This window comes from Rattus rattus, chromosome 13 (assembly GCF_011064425.1).
Source record: "Rattus rattus isolate New Zealand chromosome 13, Rrattus_CSIRO_v1, whole genome shotgun sequence".
Classification (NCBI taxonomy): domain Eukaryota; kingdom Metazoa; phylum Chordata; class Mammalia; order Rodentia; family Muridae; genus Rattus; species Rattus rattus.
The window spans coordinates 59132956-59150798 of NC_046166.1; the positions used below are offsets into that span (position 1 = coordinate 59132956).

General features: G+C 42.7%; 1 protein-coding gene across 1 annotated transcript in view; it reads right to left on the minus strand.

Moving 5' to 3' along the window:
* LOC116915071 (POTE ankyrin domain family member A-like) overlaps positions 1 to 14715 on the minus strand; it is a 30410-nt gene extending 15695 nt beyond the window's left edge. The window contains exons 1-8 of the mRNA XM_032919486.1: positions 14471 to 14715; positions 12673 to 12787; positions 12331 to 12504; positions 9407 to 9513; positions 7142 to 7279; positions 4441 to 4499; positions 4000 to 4032; positions 2205 to 2241 (exon numbers count right to left, since the gene is read on the minus strand). Of these exons, the coding sequence (XP_032775377.1) occupies positions 2205 to 2241; positions 4000 to 4032; positions 4441 to 4499; positions 7142 to 7279; positions 9407 to 9513; positions 12331 to 12504; positions 12673 to 12787; positions 14471 to 14715 (908 nt within the window). The remainder of the gene's footprint in view (positions 1 to 2204; positions 2242 to 3999; positions 4033 to 4440; positions 4500 to 7141; positions 7280 to 9406; positions 9514 to 12330; positions 12505 to 12672; positions 12788 to 14470) is intronic.
* Between the last annotated feature and the right edge of the window lie 3128 nt (positions 14716 to 17843).

A 17843-nucleotide genomic window follows, 5' to 3' on the forward strand; every position in this document is an offset into this window, starting at 1 on the left:
ATACAAAGGCTCTCAACTCAAACACCCAGGAGAGTCTCCGGAAGCATTTTTAACATTTTAAATGTGTACAAAAGCCTAACGAAATGTTAATTCTATGTGTGGTTAGCAGAATGGCCTTCCCAAAAAGATTAGATACTTTAAATTCTAAAATTCCAATTATTTTCCAGACCTCTCGCTTTTTTCGTGTTTATGTAAACAACACTTAAGAACTTTCAAAAGGGCCCCGACACTGGAGGGGAAAAACTTCAATAAAACCAGTCTCCCGTTGTCAGCACTGTTCCTCCGGGTCCTCTACAGAACTATTTCCTTCTGGTGACTTCCACAGGACTCAAAGACAATCTCCAAAATTAAGATGTCCAGCCCAGGAAAATTATAAGTAAAAAAAGCATCAGAGCTTAACAGAGCTTCAACTCTCCACACAGCCATTTCACTATCTACCCAACAGAGCCTTGGTGACTACAGTGCCAGGGGAGCCTAAAACAGTCCTGCCCACCGTGCAGGTGGGAAGGATGCCAATCTGTTCAGCAAAGCGGGAGGGAGAAACCCGCCTCAGCCACAGGGACACCTTGTCCCTCAACTTCCAACACCCTGGTGCCTGATGGGCTCGAAGGCATCTTGTAAGTTGAGGCGATATATACAGTATCCATGTCTAGCTGCTGCAGAGACTGACCCCAGTGGCTCAAATTATCCTACTGACTTTCAACGGAAATGCTGATGTCTCTCAAGTCCTACAAGTAAACACGCAGGCAGTATCTTTATCAAGACTGTCGTGTTTCATGTTTATAGGCAGGCACATTTTGCTGGGCCTGCCTATAAATGTTCAATATCTTGTGTCCTTGATTCCTGTCTTCTTCTTACCAAATTTGTCAAATATACCTGCATTCCAGTCTTTTAAACCTCTATTCTGTTGAACCCAGTGTCCTTCTCTTTATCCATGTCCTGTTTGTTAACAGCATTCTAGTAGTAGTAGTAGTAGTAGTAGTAGTAGTAGTAATAATAATAGTAGTAGTAGTAGTAGTAATAGTAATAGTAGTAGTAGTAGTAGTCACTTTACATCCTGATCACAGCCCCCCATCTCCTCCTAGTCCCACCTTCTGCTAACACCATTCTTGTCCTCCAGTATCTTAATTTTATTCTTATCCTGTGTCCTGGAATTACCAGGCTCACTTCCCAGTTACTTAACTAAAATAGCCATCTATGGAATCAAACATGAAACAGTAATTGGCCTGAATACTAAGGCTCATGGGTCTACTGTTATCTGTGCCATGTTTTTCCATCCAGAGAATTCACATTGATATCTTTTGAGTTTTCGGTTCTCCATCCGAATGAAACACAAGAGTATATTTTGATTAGTTCTTTGATTCCTTAAAATTCTGAAAATTCTTAACGCTTTCAATCTTCTCTGCAGGAAAACCCAGTATTTAGCTGGCAGCAGTGTTACAAACAGGACAAACAAGAGGGAGATCAGAAAAGTTGATTTACAGAGAAAAGTTATTATCACCAAAAATAATAATAATAATAATAATAATAATAATAATAATAATAATAATAACCAAGAATAGATAAAATGCCGTTTGCCTATGTATAAAAGCTTAAAGGAAAAAACAAAAATGAAAAATTAGTCATCAGGGAAAATAATTTCCAAATATCCTCTTAACAAAGATATTCTTCATTTCTGGAAAAGAAAATCCTCTCCCGAAGTTTTTCCTGTGACCCTAAGTCCACCTTAGTAAGGTGTGCAGACAACTGCTGTGCTCGAGACAAGGTTACCGACTAACATTGCAATTACCAGAATTCTCAGAAGAAGAAAAAAATTGTCGTGTAGCTACACTTCTCAAGAAAGTCCCAAATGAACTCATCTGTAAGTTGAGCTTCCGTGGTTGATCTGACATAGACCTTATCTAGCCCTGGGGGAGGGGTGGGGGAGGGGGCATCTACACAGGTTCTCGTCAACCTGTGGATAACTGAGAGAATGAATGGGCGAGCCAAGCAAGATGGCAGTGAAAGCATGAATGGGCGACTCTCAGTTGCAGCTGCCTACTTAGTGAGAAACAAACAATGACGACGACCTTGAATGTCTGCCATGAGAATGAGAACAAACAACACTATTGGAACTGCAAAGCGTGGTGCGTCCCACAGAGGAAGGCTGAGCGATGCTTCTTCCTCGTCTGTCCACTCGACACTCAGATAACGAACAGACTTACCTGGCTAATGAGTCATCGCCAGCATCTACTTGCTCTGCTAAAGAAAAACATAAAATGCCTTTTAAACTAACGAAAGAAAAGTTTCAGACGCTTGAAATCAACAACTCGGGAGCTCTGCTAGAAGGACGTTTGTTGGGAAAACAGACCATGAAAATCCCCCACAGTAGATACGAATCACACTGCTGGTGGAGCGATGAAGGCATCCGGGTCCTTTCTCTTGTTTGTATTAGCGCGATGCAAGGAGAAAGAAAAAACTTAAGACGTTTATGAAGCGCAAACTGTTGTGTGCAGTGACCATAATCCCAGTGGACCAGTGTGAGACTGACTTAAAATGGCATCTAAAATAACAGCATGAAGAAAACCGCCTGATATATCTGGACTAACAGTGTAGGGAGTTAAAGGAATATAGTCTACGGCCATACCACCCTGAACACTCTTAGTCACGTCCAATAAGAGAATGTGTGGGCTATAGCAGAAGGGAGATTCTTCAGGTAATCAGTTTTCAGCTTAGGATGAATAGACTATGCCAATGACACTTATCTATGGACACTGTGCCTTGAAGGGGAAGGATTCGAAACACAAAAGCAGACCAAGAGGGAGGACCTTGCAAAGACTTCCCGGATGCTAATCAAGAACCCCAAGACTCAGTCATGCGATGCCTGCACTAGCTAACTGTGATGGTTGGTATACGCTCAGCCCAGGGATTGGCACTATTAGAGCATGTGGCCTTGTTGGAGAAGGTGTGTCACTGTGGGCGTGGGTTTAAAAACCCTCATCCTAGCTGCCTGGAAGCCAGTCTTCCACTAGCAGCCTTCAGATGAAGATGTAGGACTCTCAGCTCCTCCTGCACCATGCCTGCCTGGATGGTGCCATGCTCCTGCCTTGATGATAATGGACTGAACCTCTGAACCTGTAAGCCAGCCCCAATTAAATGTTGTATTTTATAAGACTTGCCTTAATCCATTCACAGCCGTAAAACCCCTAACTAAGACACTAACCAATATGCTCTCTCGGTAAAGGCTGTTTTCTTGTTCTTATCTCTGGAGCAAAGTTCAAATTCGTCTAACATTCTTCCTCCGGTGGAGAAAATCTTAGATCACTTCCTTGAGAATTTATCCATTCTGAGCTATAACTACATGTTGCCTGGGAAGACATATTCTTTTCAAAGCACAGCTTCCTGAAGTTGTTAAGGGTCTATTAGACATGAATAGAACATGGTTGCCCAATCACTGCTGCCAGTTCAAGCGTGACGTCATTTCTCTCAGACTCTCTTACTAGGTAGCAGACTGCTATAAGGACAGAGCCTGGGGGATGGGGAGGTGACTTAGTGGTTAAAGGCGCTTACTACGCCTGCAGAGGGTCAAGTCCCAGCAGTCACGTGGATGCTTACAACTGTCCGTAACTCTGTTCCAAGAGATCCCGTGGCCCTCTTCTGGCCTTCACCAGCTCGTCACACATGGTGCAAAAGGCTCAGACACCTAAATAAAGTCATTTCTATAAAAGCTTTTGGAGAGCAGTGAGATGGCCCATGAGGCAATGTCAAGCCAGGACACTTGAGTCAATAGGACCCGTGTAACGGGAGGTAAGGGGAGAAGGAGAGAGCTAACCTCACAAAGTAGTCCTCTGACCTTCATGCGCATGCCCACAGAGTGTTTTCACAAACATAACAATATATTGGCTTAAATATATATATTATATATATACTTACATATAGAATACAGTGCATAGCTTCTGATGGTGAGCAAGAACATAGGAATAAAAAGGCTGGAGGTAAATCAAATTATACAGCACTTACCTAAAATGCAGGAGGGATTGGGTTCTTCTAGTTCTATTATAAAAACAAAAGTTTTGATTAGTTTGTTCTCTCTCTCTCCTCTTCCTGTTCTGGGGGTATGTCTCTGTGTCTTTCTTTCTCTTTCTCTTTCGTCTCTGTCTCTCTGTATGCACATGTTCATGGGGTTGTCTGTGTGCATATGTGCACATGCGTGTGAAGTCCAGATGTCAATATTAAGGGTCTTCCTCGATGACTTCCCCCGTGATTTTTTGAGAAAAAAATCACACTTCCTATTGTGACGTTCATCTAATTTATGTCTGAGATCATTCTGATCTGTGGACCATTAAGAAAGGACTCAAGATACTATGAATGTAATTTTCTGGCCTTTCTGAGTGAAAATTTCTTAGTTTGACATTTTCGTGTATGGTAGGACTACAAAGAGAAGTTCACTGTAAGCCTTACCTGGTTCGTTTTCTTTTTTGCTGTGTAGATTTTCCTCAAAATCCAGAAGTGTCTGTCTACTGTTGTGTGAAACATAAATACAAGTACTGCTTTAATACTCTAAGAAAGCATTTTACTACATTTAGTCCGTCAGGATATTACAGAGGCTGGGGGAGGAGCATGTAACTCCGTCGGCAGAGTGTTTATCTAGCATGCACCAAGCCTCGGTTCTGTCTCTAATGTTGCACTGAGGGGACACACACCTATAACCACAGCATTTGGGAGGTGGGGGACAGAAAGATCAGCAGGTCCAAGGACATCCCCAGACACGCAGTGAACTCCAGGCCACATGAGGTACATGAGACCCTGTCTCTAAATGAAGACTATCACTATCCTAGTATCTAGGAGCTACTAGAAGTGTTTGCCTCGTGTTTGAAATGTACGAGCTCTAAATTAAGTCTTTTAACGAAGCCTATAATGAGAGAAGAGAAAAGACTAAATAAAGGGGACATCAAATGAGAAGAAATAAAGCTTAGGGGCTGGACGGGGTTTGCTTGACAGGCAGTGATGTTCTCTGATGTCAGAAGACGTCCTCCCTCTGCAACTAAGAGTCATTGTGCAAGTTCTTTCCCATAGGCATTAAGTGTTATTTAAAAATAAATAAATAAATAAATAAATAAATAAATAAGGACTTTTACCCCTTGCATTCTGTAGGTTTCTTCTAAGATTTCCTAGGACAGTATTAAAATATGTGCAGGGAAATACCAAAGCAACAAGGATTTCCCAGTCCTGAGCTCTTTTTCAACCCCAAATAAAGTCTAAGGTATGTTTCTTGGCAGTGTCCGAAGTTCAAATATTACAGCTGTTTAGAAAGCATTAAGCCCTTACTCTTTGGTTGTTAGCTAGTCTGTTTCGTGGCTTATAATTCAGAGAAAATGCATTGTTTAACAATTGGAAACTAAGTACTTTATTGATTTATTACCTGCTGAATGAATGACTGGTCATTCTTACTAAAATAGTCACACTGAGGGCAGAAAGAGAATTCATCCCAACATCTCCCTTTGCTCTCACCTCTGTCCTCCCTGCCTATTTTAAATCATCATATTTATCTCCAAGTGACTCTTTTTGTTTGTTTGGTTTTCTTTGGGTTTTTTGTTTGTTTGTTTCATTTGTTTGTTTGTTTGTTTTTGTTTTTTGAGACAGTTTCTCTGTGTAACAGCCTCCCTCAGCTGCCTTAGAACTCTCTTTGTAGACCAAGCTGGCCTCAAACTCACAGAGATCAAATTGCCTCGGGCCTCCCCAGTGCTGGGACTAAAGGTGTGAACCACTACACCCAGCCACCTGACGTGAGTTTGTTCTCTTAGGCCCTACTGCTCTTTGGATAGAGGCCTGCTCTGCTGCTTCTTCATGGGGAAGAACTCAAAAATCTCTGTAAACCTGAGACCAGGACTGAAATAACTTCGGAAAACTTTACTGCTGTAGATAGAGGGACATTACAGATAGGTACTAGATAGATAGATAGATAGATAGATAGATAGATAGATAGATAGATAGATAGATCGACAGACAGATGAGAGAGAGAGAGAGAGAGAGAGAGAGAGAGAGAGAGAGAGAGAGAGAATATGAATCAGTAGAATTCACATGGTGAATTCCAGCACCTAGGAAAAGGTGTACAAAGTGTACAATTGGCCTGTGGTACAGATCTCGTATTAATCAATAGAGAAACTTCATAGGTTTTCTGCAACATGATTTGGGCTTTTATACAGTTTATATCTGTCAGCAGAAAAAAAAGAAGGAAAAGAAAAGAAAAAGACACACAAAGTGCTCAATGTGACTTGACCACACAAATCTAAGCTAATACGTGAGTTCTATATGAGATTCTGAATGGGCGGGAAGGGCCAGATTGCTAACGATGTTTGTAGCAGAAGCTAGGAAGTCTAGCTGCCAAAAGATAACGTGTTGCTTTAAGACTAATACCTGGATTTTACAAAATAAGTACATGTGAACTTAAGATATGGTGACCTTCAGGGCTCGGGGTACATTACAGTAAGGACTTAGAGGTCTGGCTTAGTAAGGACAATGTGGTGGTTAAGGTTAACTGGTATTCAATTTCGGGGCATGTTTTAATAGTGACGGAACCAACAGGCACAAAGAATGATGGGGTACCATTCTTCTGCTCCATTTGATTTTTCTAAAGAGAATTGGCCTCTTTGGATCTAAGAAACCCCCTCACCAACTGGAGAATCGAGGAGTAAGGTACCGAAGACAACTCCCACGGGAAAGTGAGACTGTGCTAAAATGGACGTTTCACGACCTGACTGGACACTCATCAGCTTATTGGAAAGATCGAAACTGCGGTAGATACTGTTTAGACCTCATTTCTAGGGGTCATATTCGGGGATAGCATGGAAAATGCTGAGATCCCTAAGGTTAAATAGGTCTTAAGATCTCCTAGCTGGAGATTTAGTAAGATGATGGGAGACTTGACTACAATATCAGGCTCTGGGTCCAGAGTTCAGCATTCACCCAAACGGGCTCGGCCTGAGCACTCTCTTCCCAGTGCTGTGCCTCACTCTACACTCCTGACCGACTTAGTGGGCTAAGTCACCGCCGTTCTGAAACGCCTGCGCAGTGCAGCGTCGCCTCGGCTGGACGGTGCAGTAGCTGTGTTTGCTCTGAACTTCGGTACAGCTTCGCTCCCCGTGTTAATGGAAATACTTACAAAGTACAGTGGCCCTCGATAGCGTAGCGCAGGGCCGTCCATCCGAAGACATCCTTGTAGAAGAAATCGATACCTTTCTTGAGGAGTGATACAGCCAGATCTTTTGACCCACATCTTATAGCGTATATCAGGGTGTTTCTAAAACAGCAGATACATAGACTCACTATTATGAAAAGAATGAAATTAGTTAAATCTACATAGATGTGTTTTGCCAAGTTGATGTCTTGCCTGCCTGTGCAGAATTGACCATTTACTAACGGACAGCATCGCGGAAGCACAATTGCTTCTCTTTGTGGGGCCATAACCAGGGAAGAACACATTCAGAAGATCTTTTGCCCGTTGTTTACTTTGAAGTAGAAGAACCCCTGACTTCATGACCTTTGGAAGAAAATAGCTATGCTCAGATCATGCATCTGAAGTAGTTGAGGCAGAATCCACATTACTCTAACCTAATAGAACATCATATATATATATATATATATATATATATATATATGTATGTATATATATATATAGTTTATATATATGTGTGTATGTATATATATAGTTTATATATATAGTTATATATAATTATATATAGTTATATGTTTCTTAATAAGCTGAAGATGAAATAATTCAATGCTATTGCATGATTTGAGCAATAGTACTATGAAAATAATAATAAAATAGGTAGTGCTTTCAATTAATGATATTGACAACTATGCACTATACACTACGTAAATGCCAAGGAAAGAATAACCACTTATCAAGGGTGTTATCCTGTTTCAAATCAGGAGATATATTTTGCTGTGAGCATCATTCTGAAGATGACAGGCCTAGCTACTGAGAAAACTGAGAACTAAGTCCGGTCTTGGATGAATCTAAAGCCTCCTCTCTTACCATTTGCTTATGGCTTACCTTAATTAAAGTTTATCCGATGCATACTATTTTATCTCCCTTCCATTGCCACGTAAATATAAATGAATTAAAATAAATCGGGGAGGGAAAACGTGGAAGTGAACATTGATAACCTGATATCAATATTCTACAAAGAAAAGCAATTTAAGGAGTCATCCCCTGTATTATAATTTTCAAATCCTGAAATATCATGCCTCTAAGTACACACAAAGAAAAATGTGTGTACATCACACTCTAAGATCTCTGCGACCTCATGAAAGAGGTTTTCTTGTGTAGTGAATGGTGATTAATACAGAAACTCACAGCTAGTCAAAGTGAAGAAAATGAGTGACAGAGGCGGCCTGGGCCATAAATGGGACATCTACATCACACCCCTTCAAATTCCCGAGTCCCTCAAGTCCCCGAGCCTTGAGGAAGAGGAGAAAGGAAGGTTGTGAGAGCCAGAGGTGGGGGAGGAGTGAAACGAAACCGTGTCCTCTGGAAATTAAAGGACGGACGGCTGTGTTCCCGGATTCACAGCAGCTGTGGACGCCTGCGTGAGATGGAGCCGGTCAGCCTTCTAGGGAGGGTTGGGGAAGGGCTCAGGAGTTCCCACTCTAGCTAAGGAACTATTGACTGCTGATGAGGAAGGAGAATCAGGTATCTTTAAGTGTGGCTCCTGATATGTCAACCAAGCTCCAGCAGATGGCGCCACAAACAGAAGTATACGGACAGCACAAACTGGCGTGGGAGTGTTATTAATTTAAAAATTAAAAAAAGAGAGGATGTGAAGTTAGGGTAGAAAGATGGGGGAAGAACAGACAGGAATTAAGGGGAACAGCTGAGGGGAGCATGAACAAAATAGATAACATTAAATTCTCAGACTCACTAAAAATACTTTAAATAAGATAAATAAGTAAAAAGAAAATCTTAAAAAAAAAGGAAATATCATAAGCTGGTCAACAGTTTTATTGTGAATCAAAGAAAGCATACTAAAAATTTGTACATTTTAGTAACAAATAAACTCACTTAGCTGATAACTCCTCAGGTCATATGACCTGACAGAGTAAGATTTCAAATAACAAAGTAACAATCTTCAGTCGGCACTATAAGGCGATGTGACCATACATTACGTGTATGTGTATGTGTGTATGTGTGTATATGATGTATGTGTGTATATGACGTATACATGTATGTGTGTGTTATTATTGTCATTCTACCTTGTATAGCTCACTTCACAATTGCTTGTTTCCCTAACAGACTGACACTCATGTCTATGCCTTAACTCTACCCTTGTAAATTAGTCCTCCTCTCCCAACCAGCCATGCTTCCGAGTGGAGTGACTGTTCCCACTAAGGTTTAATTCCTTCCGAGAGCAAACGACTTTACCTTTGCAGTTCATCTACAACATGGACATCGGCTCCCATTCTTACTAAAAGCTCTGCTACCTCCACCCTCTTCTCTCTGAGTGCCAGCAGCAGTGGTGTGAAGCCATCCTGCAAGACAACAAAGGCAGTCTGGAAATTAAAAAATAACAGCTTACCCAAAAATTCTGTAAAGGGCGGTACAAATACAGACATTGAGGAAACAGTAGCATCACGGTGGAGAAATGACTCTTGCTTCTGACCGCACTGCCTTTCGCATACTCTGCTTCTCTGGCTGACAGTGGTCATGTGAGCCTAAGCCTCTCCAGGGCCCATTTTAGTCCCACATTGTGGCCTCAAACATTTGTTTCTATTACAGCGTCCATTATTAGAAGTCATGCGATGACTCTCATGGAATCTAAAAGCTTCTCCAGAGCAGAGCCTGCATCTTCCTTTCAAACAACAAACCAAGCCTCGTCACACAGTAGTAAGGGATATTCAGAAGTTAGTGAATCAATGGCCAAATTTTCAGTTCTGCATCAAGATTTTATTAACGTAAGTGCATGTGGGCCTCAGGCAACATGGCGGCCTTCTGCATGGGCACCCAACAATACAAGGTTCAAGGGAGACAGGGCTTACTTAATTCTTTAGGAGCAATGAGATGGTTTGTGCAGAAGTCTCCTGAAGCTTATCAATAGGTTCAAGACATGGAGGAAACTGAGTGAGTGAAGCCAGGGCCACACTGAGCCCATATCCTCTGTGTTCTCACTGCTGCTGTGGTGTTTTCCAGTAGGCATATATGACTTAGAACCATTAGCCTTCCAAAATGTCATAAAAAGACTCATCGTACTTGGTTCGTCCTGCCCTTCGTGATTTATCCTCCGCTTGTGTTCAATTTTTCCAGTGTCCGCAAAATGATTAGTACTAGTCACAGAATCTGAAGTTAAATGATTCCTATGGACTTTGTAGTGTGTGTGTGTGTGTGTGTGTGTGTGTGTGTGTGTGTGTGTGTGTGTGTGTGTGTGTGTGTTTACAACAGCCAGGCTTAATCAACTGAACATCTGCACTGAGATTGGTGACCAAACGGATAATTTTTCAAGCCACAAGAAGATTCCTGTTTTCTTATATTCTGATAGAGAAAATTCGCTTGTACTTGACATTTGAGGATCTGTTATCTTGAAGAACATATTGACATGAAACCTTTTAAAAGAAAATTCTCCACTTATGAAATCTTTGAAGACCTTCTAAGAGTAGTGAATAATTATAAGTAGTTAGAAGAGAAATGGTTTATTCTGTAAACTACTAGTCATTATGGATTACGACAGTTAGCTTTGTCAGCTTGACACAACCCGGAACCAGGAAGAGAGTCTCAACGAGGGAGTGTCTGCATTGATCTGGCCTGTCTGCATGTCTATGGCCAACTGTCTTAATTAATGTGAAAAGGCTCAGCCTGCTGTGGGTGGCACCATTCCCTAAAGCAGGCGCCTGAACTGTTTAAGAGTAAAAACATCGAGCTTTGCACAATCAGGCAAGTGGGCACAAACGTGCTCATTTCTCTCTGTTTTGAGTTTAGGTGTTATGGGACCAACATATGACCCAAGCTTCCGATGTAGTGACTTGTCCAAATGATAGACCTAGAATTGTCAACCAAAATAAGCCCTTTCTCCCCGAAGTTGCTTTTTGGTCAGGATTATTTTATCGCAGCCACAAAATAATACTCCATTTAGCTTCTCGACACAAAAGTAAAAGAAAAGTTAGGCTAGCATTATTAGAAAAAAAAACCATACTAACAGGAAGTGGTATCTAATCAAATTCTAGTTCCTTTAGAGATGTCAGGATTTTAGAACCTAGGAATACCCTTAATTCCAGGTATCTCTTTGGGGTCTTCTTTTTAACTCAGGAGTTGTTTCAGAATCTCAAGGAAACGTTTTCTGAGATGCATGCCCATTACTTATTAGATGTGATGAATCAAACTGCACACAAGTGCAGCTGAGAACCAGAACCCACACAAACAGAACTTGAGACTCACCTACGTGGGCACGGACAAGAGGGACTCAATGGCTAAAAACAGGGAGCCCGCAGCATGGGATGCGACATAATTTCAATATAGAAGAAAGCAATATTTAAATATTTGCCCCCTCAGCAAGCAATCGTAGATTTGAGAGCAGAGCTTAGTTTTCATTGTGTTTTGTTTTGTTTGGTTTTGTTTTGCCTAAATGGATATCTCTTCCGGAAAATATACTAGTGAACGGGTTGACCTTCCACCTATTTTTCCACATAATTAGTCACTGTCAGTCTCATGTTTCCGGGGTCCTCCTTCAACTGATCTCTAGACATGTTTGCAGTCAAGTAGCTTTCTTGCTCAAACCCCAAATTACAACCTTCGACATGAAGAAAGACTGCATCAGCACACGTTAACTGATTTTTCTTTTTTTTTACCTTCCTCATTGCCTCAAGTCCCTAATTTCCAGATGTCCATCTCTGGCTAACTTCCCTCCATACCTCCTCCTCTTCAGCTATAGGTCACTTGGCAACATCTCACCAAAAGCATCGTGATTTTCATTTTACCTACGGGCTTTTGTTGTCTTTGAGTATTAACCTAACGCCATTCCCAAGGTAAATTTTGCTGTCTACTGAGATTGTTTTACAGGAGTCAGGGGAAAATGGTGAGAGAGGGGAAAAAAAGGACAAAAATGAGGAAATTTTACATTTATCGAAGTCAGTGGTTTCTCAACTATTTCACATTAAATTTGTAGAAGAAAGCTGCACATCAAATATGTCTTCCAAATTATGAATGTCGAACTCAACAGCTTCTATGGTTAAGCCCTTCTCAAACACTTCCACTTGAGAACCGCTTGGGTTTCTAAGCTTGAAAGAGTGACCCCACTTCTGCCGCTGTTAAAACACCTATTCCAGAGAACTTTGAGGTTGAAATGCAGTGAACCCTACCTTGGTTTTTTGCTCAATATTGGCGTTGTATTGAAGCAGTAGGGCCACCATCTCCTCATGCCCGTTGTACACAGCGTAGTGCAAGGCACTGTTGCCACTGCTGTCAATAACATTCGGATCAGCACCGTGCTCCAGCAGCAGGGTCGCGCATTTCTGCTTCCAGCACTGGACAGACTGCGGTTTATCACAAGAGACAGATGGTCGGCTGGAGGAATTCAAGATCAACATCCCACATCCCACAAGGCTCGACAGGCAAGCCATACGTAGTGGAGGTAGACTTCTTTCCGTTATAAGCGCTTCAACCACACCTAGCCCATGACGAAATTCACGGCTGTCACCTACCTTTATGAGAGGTGTGATGTGGTTCTTGTCAAAGGCATCGATCTCACAATTATTGTTCACTAGAACAGTCACTACTGGTAGCCGGCCATAAACACAGGCAAAATGCAAAGCTGTCCTGTGGGGATGAGAGGAACTTTGGTGCCACTGCAGAGCGCTGTCTCAAAACCCACAATTCCTTGTGTAAATATAACATTAAATGCCATGTCACTCTTCTGCCTTCTAAACAAAGCTTCAATGTTCTTCTTGTTAAGGGGGGACAAGATTCACTCTTATTAAAGAAAGGGGATCCTATTGGAATTCCTTTCTCTGTGTGAGCTATGCATAGATAACTAACTTGGTCGCCTTCCAGATAGGGACAAGCTGTGACACTGAGCTGTTCATTTCCATCAGCCCAGAGTGGCTTGTTTGAATAGAAAAAAAGTAGGGCCCAATACAAAAAACCCTCGATGGTATTTTTGTATACTTTCTGTCTCATTTTGCTTTGTTTGCTTTGTTTAACCAATGTGTGTGCATGCACGTGTGTGTGTGTGTGTGTGTGTGTGTGTGTGTGTGTGTTTTATTGGTCTTTTGCTTCTCCATTCCATTTTGTGTTTTTCTGAGGCCTTCTGTGTGAGTTTCTTAGGGGTTTTTTGGGAGGGTGGTATTGTTTATTTGTTTCTTAACCAGAGAAAGGGTATGGAGTCAGGTGGGTGGGGATGGGGAGGATCTGAGATGAGTGTCAGGAGGGGAAAGCTTCATCAGAAAATACATGAAATGTTTTCTTTCAACAAAAGAAAGCACCTTCTTTGAATTGAACTTCCCTTAGGTTTAATTCTCCTCCAAGCTAAGTTGCTTACGACTACCTCTCAGTCTTCCTGTGCCTCGGTTTCCTGGTCCACAAAATTAGAAACAGAAAGGATAGATAGATAACCGTCTTGAGAAACCTGCACCCAGACCTCGGTGGGCCTTCCCCATCGTGGGTATGCAGTGTCCTTTACTAAGTGCCTCCATTAATTCCTGTGTTTGCATCTGTTTACCTTTCTCCCTAAGAAACTCCAACTCTGCTTCAAAAACAGTGTTATGAGAAGCCTGAGGAGGGGAGACGAAAAGGGAAGAAAGAGAAAGAAGGTAAAGGAGGAAGAGGGAAAGGAGGGGAAGAGGAGGACACAAGGAGAAGAGGGTCTGAGGGGGAGGAGGGAGGAGGGAGGAGGAGGAGGAGGAGGAGGAGGAGGAGGAGGAGGAGGAGGAGGAGGAGGAAAGGAAAAGAGAGATGGAGGAAAAGAAACAGGGAGGAGGAAGAAAAAGTGAAACAGGAAGAGCAGGAAGAGACAGGGAAGAGGCGAAGAAGTGGGAAGGAGTGGGTCAGAATAATGCACTTTTTTTCTCAACACCAGTACGGAAGGTCTCCATTTGTATAGTCACTAAAACACAGAGCCAAAGATGAGTGTGAACGCTGTGACTAGAACACGTGGTTCACTTTTCCCCGCGAAACCCCAATCAATATTAGGTTTCAGTGGAAAGCACAGCTCTCCAGTCACAGGGACCTCAGTACTTTGACAACAATAGACACTTGACAGAGCTATGACTGCCAGCTCTGCTGGGCTAAGCAGGAGACTGGGAAGGAGTTAAAAGTTCCTGTTTGGCAGTTCAGGACCACTCTCGGGTGTGCCGGTCTCAGGTGTGGAGCCTCAGAAGAGCAGGCCGACTCCTGCCCTTGCTGGTGGGCGGGCAGCCGGGCTCTCGCTGAAGTCAGGAAGTCAGCCCTTCTCCCACAGTGGCCTAACGGGGAAGTAAACAGTTGCCCTCCCTCCTCTATTACCTGTCCTTGCGGTCTCTATCGGACACGCTGCACTGTCCAAGCGTGATGAGAATCTCCATCTGGGCTGCATCACCCTCCGCTGCAACCCGGTGGATATGCCCCAGGGGTCTGTATGTTGTATGATATTTCGGATAGTTTGGATTGTCACCAAAGAAAAACTCAGAGACCGTCATTTGTGGGGCATCGCAGAAACCCAAGGGTGTCTTTTCCTTAGCACCAAAGATCTTCTTCATGGAAAAAGACATTTGGCCTCAAGTCCCTTCCAAACCTTTCATCTTTTCTGGTCCTCGAGCCCAATATTAGGTCTTAGTAAAACCGAGCCCCACCATCCACATTTGCACAGAGGACCTCAGGGCTTAAACGTCTGCCAACCAGGGCCTTACACAGTTGGTAGAGGCGCAGTTGCCAAGCAACGCTTCTAGCACAGTGTGCACGTGCTAGTTTGCACAAGCGTGAAAGGGCGTGCTACTCTTGACACCGGTGGCATCTCTGAGGCTACTGGGTAAAGGTGCTGAGTAGGCATGCGCAAAGCCCTGCCTGGCCAATCTGAGCTGGGAAACCGGCCTGCGATTCAAATATCTATGGGGGAGGGGGGGTGTGGACAGATATTCACATCAATCTTGTGACATTGGGAAAAGGTAATCTTTGTACACATTTGGTTGAAAGCAGAGGGCAAAATGAGGCCAAAAGATCTGGTCAAAAAAAAAAAAAAAAAAAAAAAAAAATCTACATCTCTGTATTCCTCAGTTGAACCCCTTTGCTAATTAACTGGGCCCTGCCAACCTTCACGATCTAACAGCTGCCATTGTCCGAACTTGCATCTCTGCTGCTGTTCTAAAACATTGGCTAAAGCAACATTGGCTAACAGTGTATAGTTCATCGTCAAGGAGCCAACGTTACCCAGAGAGTCTGGGACAAGGGTTAGGGATGGGATCAATGTTAAAATGTTTGCTACTAAGTGCAAAGCCCTATGTTGCATCCCTAGTGAGGCAAAAAAGAAAGAACACAAAAGTATAGAGTAGTATATGTTCTTGGAGCTAATACATTAGGAAATTGGAGTCTGATGGCTTCACAGAAAAAAAAATTGATACAATGTCTTGATTTTCCTTTAATATATAAACAGTGACACCAATAGGGTTGTTATCCTGGATTGCAAAGTAGCATTTGTTAACATGAAACTTTTAGGATAAAAATTATTTTAAGATTTTTATTTCTGTGCATGCAAAATGCATTACCTCAACCTGCCCTTAAAATAAAAGAGCAAAATAACTTTGACACAGTTATATAAGATGGGGTGTGTGCTTTTTTTTTTTTTTTTTGAAGTTGGAGGGGATTTTTTGACACAGAAAATGCATGAATGAACATTCTGCAGACTTCCATCCAACTGTCAGTTTGATTGAAACTCAGAACAAGACAACAATCTGTCTATTAAAGATGTACATGAAAAGGGCCTTTAAATATGTATAATCTGTGAGTCCCCTACAGGACAGCACAATAAATAATATATCATATCCTTCTTTAAATCCATACTTGGGTTGAATCTCACCACTTCTCTGTAATAGTTTACCTCAACCATTCTTACCAGTGCTGGTGCATGCAAAAAAAAGAAACCAAAAATCAAGTAATGAAAAAGGTAATGACTTGGAGTCACGGGAGAAACATTAAGTTGCTAATTTCCAGTTATAGAAGGACCTCAAATTGTTCCTGCCTGCACATCTTTTACCCAGTACATCTAAGAAAAGCGGTGAGCCTGTCCCACACAGGGGGTTAAAGCAAAGCGCCATCCCCATGGTGAGAATGGTGAGCACTGAGCACTTCCTGTCTGCCAGCCACTAGATCAGTCCTTTTAATTCTCTCTGTTGATCCCCAGCCATGACTCATAGTGAGGCAAGACTTCATTTTGGAAGTTAGGAAAGGGACAATCCCAGAGGTTATGGAACTTCCCTAAAGCCCATCAGAGCTGGTAAGAGGCTGAGCTAGAATTCCAGTCTGGATCCACCGGCAACTCAGCACGTGCTTTGAATCCCCTGAAAGGCTTTTAGAGCCATGAAGACTTTATTTTTTTTCCTGAAAGAGGAAAGGGTTTATTTTAGGTCATAGCTCATAGTCCATCATTAAGGAAAGCCATGGTAGGAGCTCAATGTTCACAAGTTCAGCTACCTTTCTTTCTTTTTTTTTCTCCATCTTTATTAACTTGGGTATTTCTTATTTACATTTCAAATGTTATTCCCTTTCCCAGTTTCCAGGCAAACATGCCCCTAGCCCCTCCCCTCCCTTCTCTATGGGTGTTCCCCCCCCATCCTCACCCCATTACCGCCCCCCCCAACAATCATGCTCACTGGGGTTCAGTCTTGGCAGGGACCAAGGCTTCCCCCTTCCACTGGTGCTCTTACTAGGATATTCATTGCTACCTATGAGGTTGGAGCCCAGGGTCAGTCCATGTATAGTCTTTGGGTAGTGGCTTAGTCCTGGAAGCTCTGGTTGGTTGGCATTGTTGTTCATATGGGATCTCAAGCCCCTTCAAGCTCTTTCAGTCCTTTCTAAGATTCCTTCAACGGGGGTCCTGTTCTCAGCTCAGTGGTTTGCTGCTGGCTTTCGCCTATGTATTTGCTGTATTCTGGCTGTGTCTCTCAGGAGAGATCTACATTCAGTTCCTGTCGGCCTGCGCTTCTTTGCTTCATCCATCTTATCTAGTTTGGTGGCTATATATGTATGGGCCACATGTGGGGCAGGCTCTGAATGGGTGTTCCTTCTGTGTCTGTTCTAAACTTTGCCTCCCTATTCCCTCCCAAGGGTATTCTTGTTCCCCTTTTAAAGAAGGAGTGAAGCATCATGAATACTTTATAGACTGAATATGCTTCAGAGTCCTTTCTGAACTGGGTCAATGTCGGCACCACCTCCATTTTCCTTCCTCTTGGATCCTACCCTGTGCTCAGAGCTGTGCAAGGTGGGGCTGGTGAGAAAATGGAGCTGGACTCTGTGCTTAATGCCAGGCAAGAAACCTCAGCCAGGGGTGTCTGGTCCCTGACAGGCAGGCTCTGAGCTCTATGAGAACAGTGGGCACAGGCACAGATAAGGCTGTGGTTTTCTCTGTGCACTGCTGGGGATGGAAGCCGAGGGCACTCTCTCCAGCTGAGCCACACACAGCTTCCAGTGTGTTTGTTAGCGCTGCCATGGTCACCACTCAGCAACTTCCAGTGAAGGACGCACTCCGTGGAAATGAGTCCCGAGACAAGGTTCTCTGGGAATTCTGGAACTCCCCTCCAGCCTCTTTACTTCTCTCCTTGCAGAGAAAAATTCTGGGGTCTTCAGCATACAAATAAATATACCTGAACTGTAAGTCTCCTGGTGTAGAAACAATTTTATTACCATT